A 14,160-nucleotide genomic window follows, 5' to 3' on the forward strand; every position below is an offset into this window, starting at 1 on the left:
CCTAAAGAGGCAGGGAGTGGGAACTGAAACCCCTGGATATGGTTGCAACTCTTGAAGGGCGACACAATGAGTGAGAAGATGGGAGAGGAAGAATCCGATAGCTGGTGAAAGGAGGTGACAGTTCTCCTTCTGGATCTGGGCTCTGGGTGGGGAAAACTCTTCCCTAGAATAAAAAACCACTCTTCCTTTAACGTATGTTTGGGATTCAGAATCACACTACTCAGGTGATCTGGCTAGTCCTTGGAAAAGGAATTCAATTACAGCGTACAATTTGATAGCGTACAAGAACATCTGATAGGGACGAAACAATTCCTCTTTGGAAGTACATCCACACAGGCATCCCCAGACTCACCAGAGATGAGATCACGATCCAAAAATTATAAGACCCCTGAAGCAATGCCTGTCTGAGTCCATAGAAAATAAGCTAGACTCAGATTCTCAAGAGTATTAAGAATTAATACTTAAGAGTATTAAGAATTGGGACCATTAGTAATAGTTATAACTAGTTATAGAATAATATAGTAAGTTTGAAATGTTTACTGAACAGAAGGTAGAAAGGAAACAGGAAGTAATAGAGTGTCTCCCAAAGAGGGAAGATGTGGAAAAGAACAAGATAATGCTTCCAGTAATCAAAAATCTAAGTACTTAAATAGATGCTTCCGTGATGGCTTAAACAGCAGACTAACTACAGCTGAGACTAACTACAACAACTGGAGAATTGATCACCACCTAGGAGGAAACAGGAGGTAAGAGACTGGAGAACCCAATGAGAAAGTTTATCGCATGTCCACATGAAGAGAATCAAGAGAACAGTGTGGGGAGCATATTCTAAGGACATGCCTGAGTTTCTTCCTGAGCTCATGGAATAAAAAGCACGAATCTTATGATTCAGAAATCACGTGTGCCCCTTGACACCTAGTGGTGGTCACACCGCAGGACACTGAGGGCACAGAGGATTTTTGCGGCTGCCAGAGAAAGGACAGGGGAGCAGGTCAGCCAGACTGCGCACTTCTCAACAGAGACCGTAGAAACCAGAGGCGGCAGCTGGGAAGAACAGAACTGTCAGTCCGGATTTGCAGACCCAGCTACACCACCGGCCAGGCACCTGGCCGTGGAGGATGCAACGCAGGTGCTCTGCACGGCAGACCCTCACTGTGAGGGGCTTCTGAAGGATGCGCCTGAGGTCGAAGGCCACCCGAAGCTGCCCCTGGAGGGGAAGACGATCTGAGGTGTATGGGAAAACGGTGATCAAGGGACTGGACGGTAGGGGTGTGTAACCAGTACAGATGAAGCCAAGAGCGAGGCGTACCCCTGACCAACTATACCTGTCGGGAGTTTTGCGGTGGAACCTCAGAAACTACAACTCCCGTGAGGCTCCGCGCGGCACGCAGGTGCCGTGGCATACGTGGTGTGCGTGGCCGTTCTAGAACGCCGCTCCGAGGGCCCGGGCGCCATGTTGGGGCCGAGGGGACTGCAGGGAGGAGCTTGAAGCGGCGGGAGTGGTGCGGGAGGGTTGGACCTGGGTTGGTAGGAGCCCCGCCCCTCCCGCCTCAGCGGATCATGACCCGGGCAGCGGCCGTGGAGGTCGCGGTGGCGGGGGACGTGGCGTGGCAGGGCCGGCGCTAGAGATGATGCCGTTTCCGGTGACAACCCCGGGATCACAACAGACACTGCCGCCGCCCAAGCGCTATGGCATCTCCTCCCCCATCAGCTTAGCAGCCCCCAAGGAGACTGACTGCGTACTTACTCAGAAGTTAATTGAAACCCTGAAGCCCTTTGGGGTTTTTGAAGAGGAAGAGGAACTGCAGCGCAGGATTTTAATTTTGGAAAAATTAAATAATCTGGTAAAGGAATGGATACGAGAAATCAGTGAAAGCAAGAGCCTTCCACAAGCTGTAATTGAAAATGTTGGAGGGAAAATCTTTACTTTTGGCTCTTACAGATTAGGAGTACACACAAAAGGCGCTGACATTGATGCACTGTGCGTTGCGCCGAGACATGTTGATCGAAGTGACTTTTTCACCTCATTCTATGACAAATTGAAACTACACGAAGAAGTAAAAGATTTAAGGGCTGTTGAGGAGGCCTTTGTACCAGTTATTAAACTGTGTTTTGATGGTATAGAGATTGATATTTTGTTTGCGAGGTTGGCACTGCAGACTATTCCAGAAGATTTGGACCTAAGAGATGACAGTCTGCTTAAAAACTTAGATATTAGATGCATAAGAAGCCTTAACGGTTGCCGGGTGACAGATGAAATTTTACATCTAGTTCCAAACATTGACAACTTCAGGTTAACTCTCAGAGCCATCAAACTGTGGGCCAAATGCCACAATATCTATTCCAATATATTAGGATTCCTGGGAGGTGTTTCTTGGGCCATGCTAGTAGCGAGAACTTGCCAGCTCTACCCAAATGCAGTAGCATCAACTCTTGTTCGTAAGTTTTTCTTGGTATTTTCTGAATGGGAATGGCCAAATCCAGTGCTACTGAAAGAGCCTGAAGAGCGGAATCTTAATTTGCCTGTATGGGACCCAAGAGTAAATCCCAGTGATAGGTATCATCTTATGCCCATAATCACACCAGCGTACCCACAGCAGAACTCCACATACAATGTGTCTGTTTCAACGAGGATGGTCATGATTGAGGAGTTTAAACAAGGGCTTGCTATCACACATGAAATTTTGCTGAGTAAGGCAGAGTGGTCCAAGCTTTTTGAAGCTCCAAGCTTCTTTCAAAAGTACAAGCATTATATTGTACTCCTAGCAAGTGCACCAACAGAAAAACAACATCTAGAATGGGTGGGCTTGGTGGAATCAAAAATCCGAATCCTGGTTGGAAGCTTGGAGAAGAATGAATTTATTACTCTGGCGCATGTGAATCCTCAGTCGTTTCCGGCACCTAAAGAAAATCCTGACAAGGAACAATTTCGTACAATGTGGGTGATTGGGTTAGTGTTAAAAAGGCCAGAAAACTCTGACGTTCTCAGTATTGATCTCACCTATGATATCCAGTCTTTCACAGATACAGTTTATAGGCAAGCAATAAATAGCAAGATGTTTGAGATGGATATGAAAATTGCTGCAATGCATTTAAGAAGAAAGGAACTTCATCAACTACTGCCTAATCATGTGCTTCAGAAACGGAAAACCCATTCAACGGAAGGTGTCACTTTAACAGCTTTGAGTGACTGCAGCCTTGACTTGTCTACAGACAGTGAAGACAGCATGTCTGTGCCTTTACCTGCTGGCACTATGAAGACCGGCCCAGTGACTGGCAGCTCTCAGGGCAGAAACAGTCCTGCTCCTGCTGTAATGGCAGCATCTGTGACCGCCGTACAAGTTACTGAAGTTTCCTTGCAACAAGGGACTCCCAGCGAAAGCTTAGGGGGTGCGTCAAGCGAAAGCATTCCTCAGACTGCCTCACAGCCAGCCCTCCTTCCACCACCAAAGGCCACAGTTGCCAGAGTTGTTTCTTCAACATGTCTGGTAAACCATCCACCCAGGCCTTCAGGGAGCACTGCGACAAACATAGCTAATCCTATTGTGGGCGTCTAGTCGGCATTCTTACCTCATAAAGGACCAAGGAAACTAAAAGAAGAGGAACAGTCTCATAAAGAGACAAGTACAGCTCCATTAGAAACTACTCTGACAGTGGCTGGCCTTGTGGCAAACATCCAGTACAGAACTTTCTAATATCCCAGCTCTCCCTGCAAATCCTGTTACCAAGAATTCGGGAAGACAGATTGAACTGATGCAAACAACCTCAAAGGTCCATAAACTATATCTGCCAACTCATCCTGTTGTCTTCAAATGCTAAAGGAGGAGAACGAAGGGTACCAAACTAGATTTGACTCAAGCTAGATTTAGCCTTACTTGGTAACTTCCCTTACTTGGCTAGGTCCAAGGTCCAAGACCTTGATCAGAGGTCCAGGTTAGTATATGATGCTAGAAGTACTACTACAAATGCGTCAGCAGCGATTACAGTAACTGTTTTAAAGGACGACTGCCCATAAAGAGAAAAACAAGAGAAAAAGCCCTCCAGATATATTTGTACCCATGCCTGACATCCGGACTGGATTTATGTTTAATGCATTGTTGGGGAAAATTTGCAATACAAACTGGTATTGGAATTCCTTATACTGATGATGCACTTTATGTATATTTTTATTAGAAAGTAGAACTAATTTTAAGTTTTTCAGCTTGATGAGTTTTAGTTTTTTTCCTAAAGAGTTTTCTTCATTATTAACTGTCAAACCGGATGCCCTTGTGCAGTATGTACTAAACTCCAGAAAAAGCACAAACATCCATTTAGCTTGGTCCCCATGACGTAGCTTTAACCCTTTAAAATGAAATGTCAGCTCATTGGGTATATATCTGACGCTGAAACAGTGATCAGTAAGTCTTTGGTTTTGCTGGGACGCCATCAAGAAATAATATGTTGGTTTTATCTGTGGAATTGTTTTAGAGTGCATACAATCAGCAGTCACACAGCAAATAGTGTCTCAGAGCTAACAGAGCTCCATATTCTTGTGTCCTTAAGCATTTGTCCTAAACAAAAAAACTTTTACTTCCCCTCCCTTCTCTTTGCTTGCATGTACAAGGTATGCTTGTATGTAAGAGTCCTAAGCCCCCAGAATGCTAATGTATTCTTAACCATGATGTGAAACACACAATCCTGTGGCCACATGGTACAAAACACTGGATTTTGATTCCATGGCTAATATTTCATGAAAGCTTTACTGAAAGTAATGAATTGGGAAACCGTTATTGGTCTTGGATGGCTGTTTGACCTATACAGAGGAGAAATTTTGTATGTCCCACAGAGTATCTGCTTACAGTAAAGCTAATTTCCAGTTTAAACCTGTAGCAAAATGGCCTCTTCTCCAAAATACTTAATCCAATTTTTATTTTTAAAGGAATCGCTAAAATTTATCAGCAAATTTTATATGTGGAAACATACAAAATAGTTCCTAGCAAGCACTTGCTATCTAGTAGCTTCCGGTTTTTGTTTTATTCTACAAGAGATTAGGAATGCCTTCCTTTAAATTAAAAAAAAAAAAAGACTACTCATAACTAAGTGGCAGGACGTCCATGTTTAGGACACGTGAATGGCAGCAGATGTAGATGAATTGAAGTTTTGTCTTAATTTAGACACAGTGAGCCTTGATAGTTTTTCCGGTTAGCCTGGTCCTAATTCCTGCCCTTCTACCACATGTGCATTTTTCATGTGAAGCCGTAATTTATTTCTTAAGCCCTTTCCCTATCTTTCTAGATTAACTTTCCAAAGTTGGAGTATAGTCTTCTTCCTTTTAGGCTCTGCAGTAATTGAGGCTTTGTTTTCACCCCTACTTTGTGATGTCAAGTACACAGTGTTCCTGTTGCCCACATCTTTGCTCCATGCAGTCACCTTGCCCTTCCACCACAGTAAGTCAGGTGAAGTGTGCCCAAGACCTGTGGGGTCTGGCTGGAATTGCCAGGCACAAATGTAGTCTTGTCATTTTGTTTACACGTTGGTGGAAAAATTAGTTTATTAAGTGTTTTATGTAACTCTACTTGTTTAAACACATTGGAAACTTGGAGCTTTCTAGTTTTCATTAACTGAATATCAGATGAGTTTTTCACATGATGTACATACATAGTGTCTCATGACTGGAGTTGGCTTTGTTTTATAAAACCTGTACCCCTTGTATTTTTCAAGCGCTATTTTGCAAACAGATGATGTATTTCTCCATTGAAAACACAATAATAATAAAGAAGCAAGCAAAGGGGTTTAAATCTGACAAAAAGAGTTCAGATGCTTGGGATGCCTGGGGGGCTCAGTTGCTTAAGTGTCTGCCTTAGTTAGGCTCAGGTCACGATGATCCTGGAGTCCCTGGATCGAACCCCACATTAGGCTCTGTGCTCAACAGGGAGTCTGCTCCTCCCTCTCCCTCTGCCCTTCCCTCTGCTCCCATTTCTCTCTCTCTCTCTCAAAAAAAAAAAAAAAAAAAAGTTCAGTTGCTCTTACATTGTTGCAGAGGAGGGTAAAGACGCTGATGAAATTTTTGACTTTATTAAGTCTAGAATTCATGTTATAATGCTAGGGGAACATGTGAAAGCATTGAAACTTCATAAGGTAAAAAAAAATGGAGCAAAAATTTTAATCAAAAGAAGGCAAGGGATGCCTGGGTGGCTCAGTTGGTTAAGCTGCTGCCTTCGGCTCAGGTCATGATCCCAGGGTCATGGGATAGAGTCCTGCATCGGGCTCCTTGCTCAGTGGGGAGCCTGCTCTCTCTCTGCCTCTGCCTGCTTGTGTGTGCTTTCTCTCTCTCTCTCTCTCTCTCTGACAATTTTTTTTTAAAAGGCAAGAAAAAAGGGGGACAGAGCATAGGAAAAAATGGGTAAAAAGAAAATACAGTCTAAGAGGGTGGAAATGAAACCAAGTATAGGTAACTATATATAACGAATGGACCAGACTTTGACTTAAGAAGAGCACTTTGGATTCCATGGAATAACTGAGTGCAGCTGTATGCTACTTACGAGAGACACATCCAAAAGTTAAGATATAAAAGAATGGAAATAATACATCCTAAGGAAGAGAGACTGATAGAATGACAATGTCACCCAGGCAGATTTCAGAGCAGATAACAACTAGGGACAAAAAGTGATCACTGCTCTAGTGGTAGAATAAATGATATACCATGAACATGGAACAATTTGAAACTTATTTGCACCCAATAAATGAGCCTCAACATAAAGTAACATAACAAGTGAGGATTAGCAGAAATTGCCAAAGTATCATTGTCATAAAAGATTTTAAAGCAGCTCTTCCATTAATTGATATCAAGCAGACAAAAAAAGACAAAAAATAAAAAGGACAGGGGTAACAGTTTTGAACATGAGAGGTTGGCAAGCTCCTATAGAGGGCTTGATAGTAAATATTTTCAGCTTTGTGAGGCCATACAGTCTCCATCTCAACTACTTAACCCTGGCTTCGTGGAGTGCAAGCGGCCACAATATGTACACAGATGGCCGGGGCTGGATTTGTTACCCATCCCCCACCGGCCGGCATTGGTCATCCCTGATCTATTGGACACCTATTAGAGTACCTTCCAGCCAACTATTGGAAAGTGTGTATCATTCTCAAATAAGCCCTGGACGTGTGCAAAAATTAGCCTCCTGCTTGATTAGAAAATAAGACTCCACATATTACAGAATGTCAGATTCATAGAGCATAGTCTCTGATTGCAAAACAGGTTTTATTTTATTCAGTAACAAATAGCATAGAGAAGAGTTTCCTAAAGAAGATGCCAAAAAATGACAGAAACCATTAAAGACTGATGCACAGAATCTCTTAATTGTAATAAATAATGAAGAGTGAAAAGTGAAAAACAAGCCCGTGCAGGGAGATGGTAGAACATAAACCTGCGAAATGATTACTGTATCTGGACTGTATCAAGGGTGCCAGAAACAGTCTGTTCAAGATGAAACTCCCCAGTAAAACATGGGCAAGAGAAGTACATAGGCTTCTCAGAAGAGGAGCTAGGAATGCAGTCAGCACAGAAAGATGCCCCGTCTCCGTAGCGGTGAGGAAACATGAATTAAGAACACAGCAATTGGTCCTACAGAACGTCAGTCTGACAACATGCGGGCTTGTGGACGAGGGGGAGCCGAGGGAGCTCTAACACGGGACTGTGAAAGTGGGAAGTGCTCTCTGCCCCTCGGGAGACAGTTTCGACTTAACCAGCACCATTGGCCCGCTCGTGCATGTCTCTGCCACCGGGCTGTGGGGCATTGCTGTGGTTCCTTTTACTGGTCCCCCGAACCTTAGAGGTGCCTTTCTGTGGGTCCCCTCTGCAGCTGCCTCCAGAGCACTACACGCCTCCAGTTTTCCTCCAGTGTGCACGTAAATGGCATTTTCTACATATGCCATGGTGTCAGAAGAGTCAGAAGCACTCTCCTAGAGACTCTGTTCCATGGATCACCAGGAGACACGTACAGGAGTATTCGGAGCAGCATTTTGTAATAGCTTAAAGCTTGAAATAACCACAAACCCATAAATGGGGGAATGGATAGATGGTGGTGTCTTCATGCAATGAACAGCGTAGAGCTGTGAGGTCAAATGAGCCATAGCTCCATGCATCAGCGTAGAGCTAGCTCATAACCTGGAGTAAACAAGACAATTGCAGAAAAATAGTGGGATACAAAGTAGAGCAGTATAACTTAGGGATACAAAACCGTATGATCCAACTGTAAATAAAGAATAAGGGAACATTAATCATAGAATTCGGAGTTGTGCTTCCCTTTGGTGAGATAAGAGGTGGGGAGAGGACAGGGAGGTGAAGTTTCAAGAACACAGTGAGCCTAGAAATGTTCTACCTTTTTCAGGTTAGGTGGTGGATGAAGCAGTGTTCGTTTTATTGTTGGTCTAAGTTATAAATGCTCTCAGACGTGTGACTATTCTGTGGTCAAAAACCCAATACCACAGTGGTATCTTAGAAGTGTCAGGAGCTGCATTAGGTAATGAGCTGAGCCCGAGACAGGTTTCTTTTCTTTCTACCAGCAGCAGTAGTCGGGGTCATCACAGCTGCCTCTATGTTCAGCCCCACCATTCTAGATCATGCCTGCAGTCCAGAAGGTCCCCTCCAGCGCAGGATGATCACAGGGCCACTGCCATCACATCGGCATTTGAAGCAGGAAGAGGGGGCCGGGCATAGGTGTCTTTGCCAACCGTATCCTCCTTCCGTGGAACTTTCCTAGAAGTCTCAGTGGGAACATGCCGTCCTCGCTCACTGACCAGACCTTTGTCACGAGGCCCTGCCAATCTGCAGGAAAGATTGGGAAAGGTAGTTTTTGTGAGCTGGGATTGTTACCTCGTCGTTGCTCACCGTGCTGCTGTTAGGGAGGAGGAGAGAATGGGTCCTGTCCAGCAGTGATGGCCATCTCCCACACAGCACTCAGATATGCCAAGTAACTCAGGGATCAAGAAAGACTTCAGTGTGGATCAGAACTTGGGGGAGGCAGCTGATGTGGGATTTGGAAAGAAGGGAATAGCTTTTTTTTTTTTTAAGATTTTATTTTATTAAGATTTTATTTATTTACTTGACAGAGATCACAAGTAGGCAGAGAGGCTGGCAGAGGGGGGAAAGCAGTCTCCCTACAGAGCAGAGAGCCCAATGCGGGGCTCGATCCCAGGACCCTGGGATCATGACCCGAGCCGAAGGCAGAGGCTTTAACCCACTGAGCCACCCAGGCGCCCCCAAGATTTTATTTATTTTAAAGTCCTAGCACAAGTGGGGGAGAGGGGCAGAGAGTCTCTCAAGCAGACTCCGTGCTGAGCGTGGAGCCCGACACGGGGCTCAGTCTCATGACCCTGAGATCATGACCTGAGCTGAAACCAAGAGTCAGACACTCAACTGACTGAGCCATGCAGGCGCCCCCAAGGAGGGCCATTGCTTTACATGCTTATACTGAATGAAGCCTGGACACTGATGAGCTCCCCCCCTACTGCATTAGGTACAAATACATGTCTAATAACCTCCGTGAGAGAAGCAAGTAAACAGTATGGAGCAGAAAGCAAACAGAAAACGTGCAAAGGAGAGGATCAATAAAATGAAAAGTAGGTTCTTTGGAAAGACTGGTAGTGCAAGCTGGAAGTAGTGCGTGAGCAAAGACTGAACTCCTGGACAGTCTCCCTGGCGGAGAGAGAGAGGGAGAGAGTGTGAGCAGTTCGGACGCACGCTCAGACCCAGCCCGTCGTGCGGACCCCAGACCCCGCGTCTGAACAGGCCAGTTCTTTCTCACGCTGAGGACAAGATTATTCCAATACTGCTCCCCTGACGGCTCCAGAGGACAGAAGGAGAAGCAGCAGTTTATGAAGCCGGAGCCAGAGAATTTAAGGGTGGGAAAGCGGGGAGGGTCTCTCCGGTGGGAGCCTCCAGCATGGCGAGCCCGGGGCTTTGGTTTCTTGCCGCACCCCTGCTCTTGCTCCCTGGAGCCAGCCGACGCTTTCAGGACCAGAGTTGCTTTCAGAAACTCCCACCTCTGGGTTCTTCTTGGTCAGAGGTTGGCCGAACAGTTTCTTTCTCAGTTGTGTGCGCCCCGCGCGGCCAGAGTCTGTCGTCTTCAGTGGCAATGCTGTCCTTGTCCACAGTCAGCTGACTGGTCCCGATTAGATTGTTGTATTTTAGGGAACAAACATCTCTCTCGGGGTGCCTGGGTGGCTCAGTGGGTTAAAGCCTCCGCCTTCTGCTCCAGTCATGATCCCAGGTACTGGGATCAAGGCCCACATCGGGCTCCCTGCTCGGTGGGGAGCCTGCCTCTCCCCACCCCCGCACACCCGCTTCTCTGCCTACATGTGATCTCTATCTGTCAAGTAAATAAATAAAATCTTTTAAAAAAAAAAACACCTCTCTTAATGCTAGCAAATTCACTTATGTTTAATTTTACATAAATCTGCTCACATGATAGAAACTTTTTTGTACCATGGAATTCTGCTGTCTCACATCAGTGCCTCCGCTGTTGTGATGCTTCCTGATTCCCTGGTAATAACGTGGTATGGGCCTGTGTTCATTTTCTCTTGCCATAGGATAGAGTTTTGTAAGCACGGCACCCAGTCCTCAGCTCCCGGGTTGGAAGTCTCTTGTGGTGTGGCTGGGAGCTCCAGGCACCACAAGGTCAAATCCAAGATGTCACCCAGGCTAAGCTTGTGTCAGGAGGCTCAGCCTTACTGTTGGCAGAATTTGTTTCCTCGCGGTCAGAGGACTGAGGTTCCCACTTCCCTGCTGGCCCCCATCTCCTTCCCCCATGGTCCCCAACCCCTGCAGGTCAGCAGTGTTGGACCAGCCCTCCCTTGTTCTTCAAATCTTTGCCTTCCTCTTGGCTTTTAAAGGCTCATGGGCTGGGGTTAGGCATCCCCTGCCCCCGGATAATCTCCCTTTAGATGAACCCAGAGTGAACTGATCAGTTACATCTGCAAAAACCTCTTTTGCCCTAAAGCAGAGCATCACTCGGGGTGTGACGGCTTCCACATGTATGGGTTCCTCTGCGTTCAGGGGAGGTGATGCTACAAGGGCGAGGCTCATGGGGGGTCATCTTCGGTCTGGCTACCTGAGATCCACTTCTATAACCGTAGCAATGGCAGAACGTTCCACCCCTCCAGGCCCCACAGCCTCATGCAGTCATGTGTCCGTTCACGTGCAAATGCTTGTCGGGTACATCCTGGGAGTCGGGCGTGGAGCAGGGGCCCGAGTCCGTCCAGTAAGCACAGCCCCCAGGTGCAGGGCGCCAGCCTCCCCACCTGCCTGCCTGTGGGACCAGAGGCCCCCGGCAGGCTGTGGCTGGCCAGGTGCAGGACAAGGGTCACGGTGCTCCGGGTTTAGAAAGAGGGCCGTGGACGGCGAGGCGGAGTCACTGGCGGTGTTTGAAATCCAGCCAGGCAAACCGCAGCTGGAGTCTGTGGTTGCATTTCAAGGCCTGGAACCACTCTGCCTGCCATCCGCTGGGCTCTGAGCCAGCATCGCATTTTCCTGAAAGATGGGACTCCTCCGCAGCCCAGCGAGTGACTCCCTCTGGCCACAGCCTAGGCGGGGTCTCCCTGCCCATCTAGCTCACTCTGCCTTTGTCTGAGCTGCTTGTGCTCGGGCACCTGGAGGCCCAGCCCGGCCGGAACCCCAGGGACATTCACCTGTCACATAGACCCCCGCCACAGACCACGTTCCTGACATGGCCCTTCTCCGCTTCCAGCTTCTTCTGGGTGCTTGCGAGCTGCTGCAGCGCCCCTGGGTGGATGGGGAGAACGGCTGAGGGGCACCCCGAGTTGGTCTCTCCACAGGGGCTTTGTGTGGTCCAGCGCTCAGACCTTCAGGTTCTTCTGAGGTGCAAAAAGAGGCTTGAGCGGGACAGTGAGCCTCGTCTCTGTGCCACACTCCCCCGAGGCGGGGTCTGACTCTCGGCCTCTTCTGTCTGCGGGGAGGCTGAGCATTTGCTGTCCTGCAGTCGGGCTCCCTGTGGACTCTCAGCTCTTTGCTTCTCTCCTCTCGGCCTCTCGAGGCGGGTAGCCAGTGGATGGCAGGTGGCTTCTGCTGAGTGGTCCGTTCGGGCCTTTCGGTGACAGGTCCTGCTTCCGCACAACCAGGCCCCCTTCCAGGCTGCTGGGGGCACATCTCTTGTGTCCTCATGAGCCTCCGCTGCTGCCCGCTCCAAGTCCGGGTGCCTGGGACACGCCGCTTCTAGCCGTTTCTGCTTCCTCTGAGGCACTTTGGGGAAGTGTTCACTCTCTTACGAGCCCTCACCAGCAGCGTCTTTCCTGCTGCCTTCCTCTGACTCGCTTGCTGAAGGCCATCGGAGCTCTTTCTGCCATGCTCCCTGGATTCTTCCGGCTTCCACCCTCTGCCTGACTCTGGAGTACCTTCCCCGTTGTACGTGTCGGTCACAGCAGTGCCTCACTTCGTAGCACGCAAGTCCACGGTCATCTGTGCAACAAACAACTGCGCATCTAGTGCCTTCTAGTGTCTCACGGTGTCATGGGTCGGGAGGCTGGCGCCGGGTAGCAGGATCCTCGCTCACTTGGCGGCTCCAGGCTCTCAGGCCCGTGGGCTACTGGCAGCATGGAGTTCCTTGGGGTCGCAGGACTGAGGTCCCCATCTGGCCTCTGCCTTGCCTTCTGCTGCTGCTAGCTGTCAACCAGGGACCCCTCCCAGCCCCACAGTGGAGCACCCCCTTGTTCAAACCCTTCTCAGAGGTCAGGTCTCTGTTTTCTGTGACTGGCTGGAGAAAACTCCTTGCTTTGAAGGCACTCATGTTAGGTCGGGCCCGCTGGATTGTCTCTGTATCTTAAGGTCAACCCGGTCGGGGCCTCACTTAGATCTACAGAATCTCTTGGACCTTGAACACAACGATGGGAGTAATCCCAGGAGGTGGAGGTGATGGGGGTCATCTTAGAGTCTGGTCTCCCTCAGTGGCCTTCTGTAGTTTCTCTGCACTTGGGTAGTCTGGTGCAGACCCTACTCAAGCAGGTACACGCACGGGGTTTGGGTCAAAGTCTGTTGTTTTAAGGAATGGGATCGCATACTTGATTTTCCTGCCAAACTCCTTCTACGTCTTTTTTTTTTTTTTTTGAAGATTTTATTTATTTGTCAGAGATGGAGAAACTCTCCCACCCACACACATCTATTACAGTTCCCATTCATTCACTTTAGGAATTAAAGAATATTCCATGGTGTGGATGGAGTGCTATGTATGTTTTGGGATCATTAAGAACAATTTCACAATACAGGACTGTGTGTAACTTACCACTAAAATAGATAATAATATGTATTACTTAGCACTAAAATGAAAAGGACTTTTAGTTAAACCGGACACAATGCTTCACTGTTACTTAGGGTTCTTAGTTTCTTACTTCCGTAAAGAGTTCTAGTAAACCTAAAGATTTATTTAAATGTGGATTTTCATCAGTATTCATTTTGCACATACATGAAAAGATAAAGGCGAGTGAAATAAGTCCAGTGTCTGATTCTTCTTTTCAAGCCCGGGCCATGGACGTGCCCGTGTGCACACAGTGGCCTCTTCTCTGCCCTCCAGAGCACAGAGAGGGCCCCACCATCATCTCTGCGGCCTTCTTCCCAGCAGTTGGCATGAAATTCTGTGAGTTTTGTATGTGACAGCTCGCGCTCATGCTCCTTCTTCAAATAATCCGTAACTGACTGAAATATTGTAGGATCTCCCCCGACCCCCGGCCTCGCGGGGAGTGACAACCAAGTTGTGGCCAGGCTGACCAGCCGTGTGCATACAGGACGCCTTACCACTTTCAAAGATGCAAATAATGGCAAGAATTTAAAATGTAAAGAAAAGTGTATCTAGGAATGGATGACATCAGTGTGTACGTTCATTCATTCGTTTAGTAGATTGAAGAGGATATATGTTTAAAAACATTTATTTATTGGGATGCCTGGGTGGCTCAGTTGGTTACAACTCTTTCTTTTTCTTTTTTTTTTAAAGATTTTATTTATTTATTTGAGAGATATAGAGAACAGAGGGAGAGTAAGAGAGAAAAGCAGGCTCCCCGCTGAGCAGGGAGCCCAGTGCAGGGCTTGATCCCAGGATCCGAAGGCAGATGCTTAACCGACTGAGCCACCCAGACCCCCCCAAAGTGTACAACTCTTGATCTCAGCTGGGGTCT

At 47.5% G+C, this 14,160-nt stretch overlaps 2 protein-coding genes across 4 annotated transcripts in view; both read left to right on the top strand.

Annotated features, from left to right (window-relative positions):
- Positions 1 to 14,160, top strand: part of RADIL (Rap associating with DIL domain) — a 65,274-nt gene that overhangs the window by 13,769 nt on the left and 37,345 nt on the right. The window lies entirely within an intron of this gene.
- PAPOLB (poly(A) polymerase beta) lies at positions 1,436 to 4,628 on the top strand. Its single transcript, XM_047713354.1, has one exon. It carries the CDS (start codon positions 1,629 to 1,631, stop codon positions 3,555 to 3,557), a length of 1,929 nt encoding a protein of 642 aa, XP_047569310.1. The 5' UTR covers positions 1,436 to 1,628; the 3' UTR covers positions 3,558 to 4,628.

The sequence above is a fragment of the Lutra lutra genome, chromosome 18 (assembly GCF_902655055.1).
Source record: "Lutra lutra chromosome 18, mLutLut1.2, whole genome shotgun sequence".
In the NCBI taxonomy this organism is placed as follows: Eukaryota; Metazoa; Chordata; class Mammalia; order Carnivora; family Mustelidae; genus Lutra; species Lutra lutra.